The sequence below is a fragment of the Poecilia formosa genome, unplaced genomic scaffold, assembly GCF_000485575.1.
Source record: "Poecilia formosa unplaced genomic scaffold, Poecilia_formosa-5.1.2 Scaffold47, whole genome shotgun sequence".
NCBI lineage: Eukaryota > Metazoa > Chordata > Actinopteri > Cyprinodontiformes > Poeciliidae > Poecilia > Poecilia formosa.
Window position 1 is genome coordinate 148,684 of NW_006799986.1, and position 12,200 is coordinate 160,883.

A 12,200-nucleotide genomic window follows, 5' to 3' on the forward strand; every position below is an offset into this window, starting at 1 on the left:
CATAAAGGTTTAAGGAAAACATTAAGTCCTCCGATTGGTGGAAGCTGATAGCAGGTCAGATCTAAACAGATCAATCAAATATTATTTGTGTAGCACATTTCAGCAGTAAGGCATTTCAAAGTGCTTTACATCTTAACAAACACAAAGACAAAATCATACAATATAGAATCAACAATCAAAACAAGAACAGTTAATGTTCAGGTAAAATAATATGCTTTGGAGCAGTAAAACTGTTAAATGGTGATGGAACTGTGTTTGCCAATATTTTGCTGCTTTTATGCTACATGAAACATTGCTAATAAAGATGCTACATACATGTGCAGAAAATAGTCCTGGTCATGGTTAGTCAGGCCTGGCTTAAAACTTTAATGAGAAAATGCCTGTTTCTGACTACTATTTTCTGCTATTTGAATGCAGGAACATTAAAAGTGCCTTTAAATCTCTTTTGGTTGTTATTGTGCACAAGACAGAAGAATCAACTTCGCTACACCAGTCCCATACATTTTGGTAATTTTGCCTGACTGGACTCGATGGCCCAAACATGTAGGGCATCCTGTCTCAGAGCCGCTCTTCTCTCATTTCCTCCAGATCCCTGCGCTGCTGACCGGACAGGTTAGTCATCCAGGTAATGAACAAACCGGCTGGTTTGCATCCCAAACCTCTTATGCAAAAGTTAAAACATTACTTTTACCTTATCCCGCCATGTCTTCTATGGCCACTATTTGCTGGAGAATGTTTAAAATTTAGCTTTCAGATAAAAGTAAAGTAATTTAAAATGTCGGCTATCCCATAGATGTAGTTATATTTGCTATAATAATCCTCGCTGACTTCTCTTTGACTGATGTGTTTTTTATTGCAGACGTAGTAGACAAGTTACCTCTGTCAATTAAACATTTCATTTAAATTCATAAATAAGGCCGAATAATTTGGGTAACATTACAATTGTAAGCTACTAAAATACCTTTAATAAAGTTCTGTTAAGTAAAAGTGGAGAATTTTAGTTTAAGTTGTATTTTCTATTGTGTATAAAAATATGATGTGCTGATCAGAGAATTTTAATTTGTAAATATCAGATGTCACACTGGTCACATGCAGCACAGATGATTCTTATATTATGTCCTGTTGGTTTTAGGTACATGGATGTTTGTATATGTGCACACTGGGATATAGGAGGACTTTGCTTTAGTAGGAAGTAGTTGTAATTTATTTAGTAATAAAACTGGTTGCAAAAGTTTCTTGAGCATTTTGGAGAGCACATATACACAGCTTGTGTTGCACTTATAGTATATTATGCTATAAAGATTTTCAAACTCTTTCTGGCTATAATTGGTTTATCTGTAGAAAAGTCAGTGGTTACTCAGGTTTAGTGTGTGCATGCTACATATCATTTCTTTGCTTTTTTGAGGCTAGAATTCAACCTCAACATTTTAATTACAACCTCTTTACATTGTTATTTGTCAATGGAAGCTTAAGTCTCTGCACGGCCCTGTTATTTGTCATAACTCATATCGTGATCAATCAATCAAATTTTATTTGTATAGTACATTTCAGCAGCAAGGCATTTCAAGTGATTTACATCATTAAATCACCGATTTATCATTTTGATCCCATCTTGGAGTCTCAGTGGACATTTCATCTCTTGGCAGTTGAGGTGGGGCCTGTCCTCTCCTGCCATTTGTACATTTTTGCTGTAAAAGTAAAAACACTACACCTTTGTGAGCTCGCCCTCCCATGTGGACCAACTTCCTTAAGACAGGTACTTTAGCTTATTCTTAGAGGCAATTGATGGCTGCCTGGAAACCACTGAGATGACTTCAGATGACTGTAAAACATGTAACCGCTTCTTTAGATAAAACATAACAATAAAAAGTTTGAACCCAACAAAAATAAAAAAAATTTTAAGAGCCACATTTTCAAGATGAAGGCATCTTCAAAGTGCTTCATACAATACTTCCACCATTAAATATTTTTTCTACTCCTGATCTTTAAAAGATGAGTTGATACAATTCCAGGTTTAAAACCACAGAGATGTGTTGTATTTCAGATCCCTGTTTTGTGCTGGTTCAGCCAGAGGGACTGCAGTGCGATACCTGTTCCAGGTATTGATAACTTTCCCTGTACTGATCCTTGTGGCCCAGCCTAGTCAAAGTTCAAGGTTGTTTTGTAGGGCCAGTCCTTCCTGGGTATGTATGAAAACATGTGGACTGTTTAGGTTTCATTTCCTGAGAATGAAAACCCTCCTTATCACTTACTGTATTCATCAGATTGTCTTTGCTCTCTGTGGTTACGTCCCTCAGTTCGACCTGTTGGTAGACGACTCAGCATCAAACTCCGACCATCTCTGGGTTTTTCTGGAGTCGGTAAGTTGTACACTCATTTACAGTTCCTTGCTTCTTCTTGTTGTTTATTGGAACAGACACATGTATTCTTTTTTACAGCAGAATATTCGAGTGTGTGAGTGAAGTGAGCAGGCTGCCACAGATTATCAATAAAATTTAAGGTAATTGATTTTATGATTTAGTACAAGTTCTTATCTTCAGTGTCAATAACTGTTTAAATGTTTTTTTTCAGCTATCACTTGTGATTTAAATGTTCAAGAAAAAGGACAAAGACCATGCTAGAAAATGTTGAATTTGAAGTAAGTACCACCAGAAATGGTGAGCTATTTGGAAAACAATACCTCTAAGCAAATATTGAAGGTTATTTTAAATTACACACATACAAGTATAAACCATTAAAGTTCCAATTTTAAGAAGAAATACAGAATTCATGCATAATTAAAAAAATAATTAATTCATTTATTTTTAAATGCATAAATTTAATTTGGAGAACAGAAAGACCAACTTTAGTTGTTATTTATATTTCAGGATGAAGATCTGCTACCAGATATCAATAACTGGATTAAAGTCAAAGACCGGGCTGTCAGACTGAAGGGTGTGGATGTCTCAACTGCAGATTTACTATTTGAAGAACTAATGTATAATTTTAGTCTTTTTCTTTTAAAGCTGTCAGATTTAACTGAACAGGGTGTGAAACCTGGACTAGATAAAATAGTTCTTAATCTTAGAGATAAGTTAATCAAGTTAAAGAGAGATAAGCCGACATTTTCCTCAGTCAATCCATATCCATTCGGTAGATACCATGATGCTTCCAGATATATAAAGGGCAGCATTCTTAGTGTTTCAGAATCAGGTGCCTCAGACTTTATTGAACCCTGTCATGAATTTAAAGGTTTCCATCAGACACCTGATGAAAATCAACTGGAGAAGTTCACCACTGAGGTCATCCGGTTTGCAGCTGCCTGCATGAATAGCCGCACTAATGGTACCATACATTTTNTTTGATACAGTAGAGGCTTCCACACTTCCCATATCTGTGTCCTCTGTCACTTTTATCAGCAGTTAAAACTGTTTAATCCGTTGTTAACATGTTGTAACCTGTTTTTCCGAGCCGCCTGGGTTTCCACCTGTGAAGGAGACCTGCTGCTGCTACAGGTGTGTTAGAATCATGGCAGCAAAACGCAAAGAACTTTTCACAGTTTTTCCCCCAAACTAACCGGCTGTTGAGTGAAGCTGCTGGATGCAGGTAATGTTAGCTAACAGATGACGAGCTAATATCAATACAGCACCTTAAGCTAGTTAACTAGTAGCCTGTAGGCTACTGGTGTTGTTGTCTGTGTTCAGCTACGATTCATTTTGCCCCCAAAAGTTGATTCCCCCCCGGGGCTGAGTATAACAGGGAGTCTCTAAGAATCCACCACCCCTTTGCTCACACACATCGTTCAACCAGACAGCTATTTGTAATCCATAGGGGGGCCAGGAGAAAAAGTTTGGGAACCACTGATATAAACCAATGAAACATCAAAAACTCTTAACTTTCAATTAAATAAATAAATTACACCAATGAAATCCACAACTTTTACAGCCTACTGTATGTTGCAACAATAGGACATTTCATTCTAGTTCCATTATTATTGTGCTTCTTATTTTGATCTGCATTGTTTCTATTTTGCTGTAGTTCAGATTAGTGATTAGTCTTTTCTCAGTGATTCCAGTTTGTTTATTCCTTATGTCTAGTGACAAGTTTTCGTTTTCCTCGTTCCCCTGCCTGTTATATGTTCTACCAGCTCACCGCCTCTGCCATTTTCTCTCTCTCCCTTCTTACCGCCAAGTCAGTTAGTCCAGTCTCTTGTTCCAGCTTTCTCTCTCCCAGTATTTATTCATCTCTCTGCAAAATCAGATGCAAATGGTGGCTCACTTCATGAACTGCATTGTGCAGTAAGAATGATTTTCTTCTGTTAGTAGTTTTCTCTTATACAGCTGACTAGTGCTGCCAGTAAAACAGCACCGAGCTTTGACCGTAGCCTTAAAAGTAGTTTTAACATCAACTCACTTCATTCCTTGAGTCGACAAGAAAAGGCACGTTAACATCATATCCGGGAAATGTCCGTAAATTCCAGCAAAATCTCAGGCTTCGGTTTTCTTGTGTGAATGTGCCACATAAAAAGCAGACGTTGAGGAGTAATTTATTCATGGCATCCCCAAATAATGCTTTATAGGGGTTTATTTGAGAAAAGATGAATATTACCATATTTCATCTGTGTTGGCATGAGAAACACGGAGAACTGGAAATAGAAGTGGATACTTATGAAGTGAACCAGAAGATTTAATCTGCCGAAGGTGAAAGGATGATTTCTTACTGAATGTAGAGAAGTTGTGGGGGGAGAGAGAGGAATCTGGAGGTGTTGGTCAGTCCAATGGCAGAGAGACAAAGAGCCGAGGAAATGCTGGTGACTTGGATGGCAAAAGGCTGGTAGAAACACTGGAGGCTTTGAGATTTGTTGCAGCTGCAGGAGTGGGAAAATTGGGTCTATCAGAAAAAAAGACGTTCCAATGAATTGCAAATGCAATAAAATCCTAAAACATGAAAACATGACGGTGAAACAGCAGCGTTTTGCTGCCATTTACTTCAATCCGCAAGCAAACTGGAGAACCAGTTCCTGAATCGGTCACGTGGTTCGGCCCACTGGCGAGGCTTCAAACGTCACAACCTTCATCAACACAAGCCTCAATATGCGCTTCATAAAAATCCTCCTGGATTACTCGACGCACTCCAAGGCAGAAAACACATCACCTCTAATCTGCATTAAAATGATTTTCATCTCATGTCTGCCACAGGACGGAGGCAGTACTGTCCTCAACAGAGCATGACATATCTGGATATCAACATGGCTACATTTAGTGCTTTAGCATTGGCTTCTCTTACATACTATGTTGATTTAGTGCTTTAGTGGAACTAATGTTTGTGGTTAGTGCTTAAGGGTTAGTGCAGCTAACGTTTCAGTTAGCAGTGCCCACCACTGGTTAATAATTTTTCTGTTGCCTAACAGTCTCTTGTGTTCTCTGTCTTTTCTGTTGTACTTTGTCAAAGTTAATTGTTGTTTATTGGCATTTGTTCTGTACAAAAATATAGAAATACTTATATTGTATTTTACAGCAGAATATTTGGGTATCTGAGACATTTGGACAGACTGCCACAGATTATCAACAACAAAAGAGGTAAATTGCTATGATTTAGCAGAAATTCTTATTGCCTGTATCAATAATTCATTTTTGAAATATTTCTTGCAGCTTCCATTTGTGACCATGGCAGAAAATGTTGAAACCAAAGTAAGTACCATTAAAAATTATTAGCTTTTTGAAGGGCAATATGTCTAAACAAATATTCAAGATCATTATATTAAAGTTTCTATGTAAAAAAAAATAAGCACATGATTCATACAGAGTTTAGAAATAAATTCTTCGTGTAGTTATTTTTGAAATTGCGGTTGGAGATCATGAAGAGCACCTTTTGTTTTTACTTGTATTTCAGGAGGATGATCTGCCTCCTGATGTCAATGACTGGAGTAGATCTCATGTAAGGGACTGGGCCCTCAGACTGAAGGGTTTGGATGTCTCCACTGCAGATTTGCTGTTTGAAGAAAAGATCTGTGGTCCCAGTCTTTTGCGTCTGGATAAATCAGATTTAACTGAAAGCGGTGTGAAGCTTGGACCAGCTAAGCTTATTATTCATGCCAGAGATGAATTAATCAGCAAGAACCCAACAAGTTCCTCTGACAAGCCTGGGAAACCCAGCAAGCCGTATCCATTCGGTAGATACCACGATACATTCAGATATGTAGAGGGCAGCGTTCTAGACGTCCCTGAATCGGGCGCCTCAGACTTTATTGAACCCTGCCATGAATTTAAAGGTTTCTATCGGACACCTGAAGAAAACCAACTGGAGAAGTTCACCACTGAGGTCATCTGGTTTGCAGCTGCCTGCATGAATAGCCGCACTAATGGTACCATACATTTTGGAATCGGAGACAAACAAGACTATGTCCATGGTCAGGTAGTGGGAGTCGCTGTTGATGACAAAGAAAAGTACCTAAACGGCCTTAAAAAAGCCATTGGTGATTACTTTGAATACAAGCACAAGGATGTAGCTCAAATGTGCATCAAACCGCCTCGATTTGTTGAGGTTCTGAACAGAAATACAACATCATCTCATGAATTTGTGATTGAAGTGGACATTGAGCCTCAGTATGCCATCTGTGAAGAAAACATCTTCCACACTTACGGCACAAAAAAAGGCACAAAGACCAAAGGAACTGAATCACAACCACCAAAGTCTCTCTACATCCGAGACGGTGGCAGCAGCAGAAACCTGCTAGTACCAGCATCTTCCAAACCCAGGTCAGAGTACAATCAGTTTGTGGACAAAATGCCTCAACTGTCACAGCACCGCAAAGAAGCAGAAGAGAAGCACTTCAAAAGAATAAAGAGCACAACTCAAGGCTCCAGGTTAACTCAAATAATAACAGGTGGAGCCTCATCATTGGATAAGTCCAATTTTGAACATTATGTCATCATAGCAAACAAATCTCATCCAAGCCATTTTGAAAATCTGGGATTTCTCGCAGAGCTCAAACCAGCTGCTGTTTTAGACTTTGATCCTGAATCAGCTAAACAAGGATTACAGACTTACTTTCAAAAGCAGAGCACAGTGAGCTCACATTTACCAGCAAAATACAAAATAATGGAAAGTGTAAAAAAAACTGCTGCCAAATTAGAATTACCTAAAAGCACCAGCTGGGTTTTCTGCAATGGAGGTATTGAGGAAGAGGAACCCTCAGAGGTTGACCAGTGGTTGATGGAAAAGGGCGCCTCGATTCGAGATGTGATTTCTTTCTTGTGCCGTAGAGATGTGCTTCCAAACAAAAGGTTCCTTGTCATTTTCTTACTTTTATCAGCAGTGAGGGAGGAAATGGATCCCCTTGTTGAGACCTTCAGGATGTTCCTGCAGGAGCTCAGAGAGCCAGGACAAATCCTCTGTATCTGTGACAATGAGAACACTTTCATTTCATGGAGGGATCTCATTGAGGCCAAGTGCAGAGTCGACATCTCTGACAGATGCATCTCTGAGCTCAGCTTTGCTGAAGTCAATGGAACCGTCCTCAGTCTCTGGTCAGAGAACCGCAGAGCCAAACGGTTCCTGCCATGTGGGGGTGAGAGCAAGGTGCCTCTTGAGAAAAGATTTGAGCAAACCTTGAATACTTTGGAGATCTTGTGTGTGAATCAGTGTGAAGGAGGAAATGAGGACAGAGCTGCCATAGAGGAGAACTTCTATAGAGGTGGGAAGGTATCATGGTGGAATTTCTATTTCTCTGAATTACCTGGATCAATACCATTCATTAAACGGGTCCAGTTTGATTACATCATGAATACAGTTATACCAGACCTATGCTCCCTACCTAAAGCTTGTGTCCTGTTCAATCTCCTCCATCTGCCTGGTTGTGGTGGGACGACCTTGGCTATGCATGTGCTGTGGGCTCTTAGGGACAAATATCGCTGTGCCGTCCTCAGGGAAAAGTCTGACTTTAGTTCTGTGGCTGATCATGTGATCCAACTTTTAATGTATCAATATGATGAGCAAACACCAAGGGGTCCTGTACTGCTGATGATCGATGACTTTGAGGACATGGAGAAGGTTGAAGAATTACAGTTTGCAATTGAAACACAGTGTACTGAAAAAGACATCCAGGCTGCAAAGGTCATCCTCCTGAACTGCATGAGGTCAGAGTCCAATGCAGTGACAGAACTAACAACAGACACTGTGTTCATTGGTAAAAAACTGTCTGACAAAGAACTACAGCCTGTTATGGTGAAACTCAAAGAAATAGAAAAAGAACTAAAGAATATGAGATCTTATCTTGGTTTCATTGAACTGATGAAGAACTTCAAAGTAGAATATATCAAAAGGTTTTTCCAGAACATGCTGAAAAACCTCCAACACTTTAACTGAATGATAAACTTAACTTGATGCAATGTTTGATAATTAGGTTAAATTGGGATGTATGTACAATTAGATTGAATTGACTGTTTTGTAAAGTGCCTTGAGATGACATGTTGTGAATCGGTTCTACATGAATAAACGCAATTTCAACAATTGAATTGAATTCATCCAAATGTTTGAAGGTCATACAAACACAGTTTACTACTTATGGAAGATCAAATCTGATATAATTAAAAATAAAAGCAGAAATGTATATATGTTTCTTTTGCCTTTTTGTTATAAATATACTTTGTCAAAATGTATATTTTTTGTTTTTCTTCTTCTATATAGATACATTCTTTTGTTTCTATGATTAATTTCTCCAAGTATTTTTATTTCCCTGGGTTGTTTTTTTTACATTTCTTTATCTTTTTACTTCCAGTCGCTTCGTCTAAACTATAAAAAACCTGATGGTCGAAATCTGAAACACAGTTTCTGAGTGTCTACAGAAAAAAAGAAATCAGGAGTTTTATCATTATTTTCTAATAAAGTTACTAGGCTTCAGCTCACTGATAAACTGGTCGTAGGTCACCATCTTTAATCTAAACGGCCAGAAGCATAGATTCAGTATTGCAGAGTGTAACACTAACCAACCAATAGGCAGAAGTTGAAGCTTTAAGACACCCACCGCCCTCTTCATTTGCATAATGAGGCAGAAATGCATTCTGTAAAGTAAAAAGACGAGACAAGGAAATGTATAAACAGTGCATGTATAAGGAAAAACAAAAAATATACATATTTCTGCTTTTATTTTTGTCAGTTTTGGTCCTCCATACACTTCTAATTGGTTTCACGTTTAATTTTATTCATTTTATGAGCATCTATTCTATTGGCATAATTTGGATGATGTATTTATGGTACCAACTGTTAAATTGTTGTGAGTCATGAAATATTGTGACTATGAGAGGCCCCATGGGCCAAAACTATCAAACTCTCTGACAGAGTTTGATTGCAACGGAAGCTAACTTAAAATCCCAGTTTCTGATTGGACCCCAGGCAGGAGTAGGCGGGTTTTCACGGACAGAAAAATAGCTGAGCGGCAGCGACTAACAGAGGCAACTAATATTTTAAATGACATCAGTAATGTCAGCATTACCAGAAGTGTGAAGAAGCCGACAGCCAGCATCGGAAACCCCATCGATCAGTGGGATAAAGCTGGCCGTCTCTTCGGAAATGGCAGTAAAGCCTGCACTCGGTTTTAATGTGCGCGACAGCGCAAGTTATGGCGCTCTCTTTTCAAAATAAAAGCGCATCTCCTGTTTATGTTTGATTCACACATCAAGTTTCTCTCCGGCGGCTATTACAGGCTAAACTTTGTGTTAATTAATTTGCAAAACGACATTATGTATCTGAAAAAAAATACTGTGTGGGCAAAAGATCGTGTAAAGCACATATGTGCAACTTCAGTTAAAATTGGTCTTATAGGTGTCCGTGTGTCATCCTGAAGTCAGAGAAGTACCTGGTAAGGTATTGTTTATGTAATCTGGAAGATTTGTTTGCATGTCAAATGTCAGGAATTTTGATTGAGGTAGCACATATGTGGTTTCCAGAATGTTTTACCCACATAATATGTTTTAATTTATTTTCAGATACATGATTTCCTTTAGCAAATCAATTAACACAAAGTTTTACATGTTTAAAGCCGCAGGAGAGAAACATGAAGCAAACATAAACCGGAGGTCCGCTTTTATTTTGAAAAGCTTGCCTGGGGTCCAATCAGAAACTGAAATTTTAAGTTAACTTCCGTTGCAATCAAACTCTGTCAGAGAGTTTGACTGTGAATGTGAGAGAGTTTGTAGGTTTTGGCCCATGGGGCCTCTCATACGCGACCTTGGTGTTATTAGCACCACGCCCTAACCAACTGAGCTAACCGGCCTGAAGTAACTGATCGCATGGTCAAGTGAACCGGTTCTTTTATCTGTATCCAGTGGATCAGGAATTAACTGAATCAGTTCATAAATCAATTACTGAAGTTATTTATTTATTTATTTAAAAACAAATCAACAATAGAAAAAGAGGGAAAAAACTAATTAATGAGATGAAAGGCAGCTGTAGGAGCTATTTTCCCATTTTTTGGTTAAATCTTAGAATTTAAATTGTTTAGTTTATTCTTATTATTTGTTTGTTTTTTCCAGTTGATTTATCATTAGAATTTTTGTTTTGTTGTTTATAATTTCTTTGATTAGGAATTCACATAATTAGTTAATTAATTTCAGGTTGGGATGTGGGTATTTCACTGTATAAATAGGTGGGTCTTGGGTAGCTTATTATGCACGTGGGTGGTCATAAGGTTTTTTACCAGCCAATCAGTCACATCGGTTTCTTTTGTTAGTCAGAGAACAGGTACAGGAATAAGAGCAGAAGCCTGTAACCCTTTTGCCTGAACTACAAATAAACCCAAAGAACCATATTTTGACTTTGATTCCCTTTTTTGCTGCGTAAACCAGAATCCACGGTGCATCAGGTGACTATTTGAGTTGGATTTATTTTTGTTTTGATCACTTTCGAGTTTTTTGAGTTTTTTGATTTTTGAATTTAAGTTTGGGGACAAATGGTCACTACATCAGCAGAAAGAAGAAAGAAAAATCTCCTATCTCCACCTTTTATCCCAGGAATACATTCAAACAACAGGATTAACAAAAACACAAAACTATAAAACATCAACTCAACAAACTATTTTTATGGATTCACTTATGCCATTCATATTTCTTAAAAAAATCTTTTATCAATCTCTTAAATATGTATCTGTTATTTTTAATGTTAGTCTCCACAGACCGTTCTGGATGGAGGCAGATTCTCCAAACTGGGAGAAAAAAACAAACATAGTAATAATTATGCCTTAACAAAACTGACTGAGATGTCAGAATTGAGTTATATTTAATTGAGTCTTTTACATAAACAATTAACTATTAAAGTCAAGTGTAACCTCGGTCATTTTGATCGATCAGCATAAATCAGTTCTGCGTTGTGTGAATAAGGGCCAGGAGACAGGATGAGATGAAACGTCGTTTATCTGTGCGAAACAGAATATGGACTGATCAGGAATCGGGTTCATCACAGCGGGTTCAGCACCTTACGAGGGACAGCATTTCATGTTAGCAACAAGCTAACATAGCATTTTACTGGAGCGTTAAACTCGGTGAACCTGCCTCGCGCCCATCTCTCATGAACTGGCAACGAGATGTTTGTGTTCACTATATTTAACCCTGCCAACCACCAGGAGGGGGTGCTGTTTCACCCTTTACACATGAACCCGAACTGGGAAGTAATGACAAGTGGAATTCTATACAATATTAACTATGTTACACTAGCACATCATAGACTTTAAATATTTGGAATTGATAAAATAATGTATTTAATGATGACCTTAATGTTTTCTAGTAATAATTATTACAGATTTTTTCTGTAAAATAAAAATAGGATTTCAGTCCAATAGAACAAGTTTTCCTTTTGTTGAATTAAAAGTATTTTAAATAAGATCACAATTAAACCATGTTTTAATATTAATGGCTTTAAAACATGATTAAAACATTCAGTCTTATGTCAAATCTGAATCATTTAAATAAAATTACAGAAACAATTAATATTTCTTGAAAGTACATTTACTTCCTGCCCGAGGGAACCACATGACCCGGTTCTGGTCCAGAGTGAAAAGTGAAATATTCACGTCTTCAGTCATGTCTGCAGAACCAGAACACATTGGGTCCTGCTCTGCAGATGAAACCGCGTCTCCCAGCAGCCTTCAGCTGAACGGGGGCGGGGCTACAGCCAGGCCGTCCAATCAGATCCTCGACCTTTGTAAAGGAATATACGTATTAATAGTT

General features: G+C 38.0%; 1 protein-coding gene across 1 annotated transcript; it reads left to right on the forward strand.

The window, feature by feature from the left end:
* The first annotated feature begins 425 nt into the window (after window positions 1-425).
* LOC103138195 (sterile alpha motif domain-containing protein 9-like) lies at window positions 426-8,377 on the forward strand. Its single transcript, XM_007552307.2, has 7 exons — window positions 426-507; window positions 589-625; window positions 2,045-2,099; window positions 2,298-2,360; window positions 5,497-5,558; window positions 5,631-5,669; window positions 5,872-8,377. The coding sequence occupies exons 6-7, from the start codon at window positions 5,646-5,648 to the stop codon at window positions 8,344-8,346; spliced, it is 2,499 nt and encodes an 832-aa protein (XP_007552369.1). The 5' UTR covers window positions 426-507; window positions 589-625; window positions 2,045-2,099; window positions 2,298-2,360; window positions 5,497-5,558; window positions 5,631-5,645; the 3' UTR covers window positions 8,347-8,377.
* The last annotated feature ends 3,823 nt before the right edge of the window (window positions 8,378-12,200 follow it).

Excerpts from the sequence above, each read along its gene's own strand:
- LOC103138195 (XM_007552307.2), top strand. The coding sequence starts at position 5,646 with ATGGCAGAAAATGTTGAAACCAAA. Across the intron at positions 5,670-5,871 it reads CAGAAAATGTTGAAACCAAA|GAGGATGATCTGCCTCCTGA; the intron begins GTAAGTACCATT and ends CTTGTATTTCAG.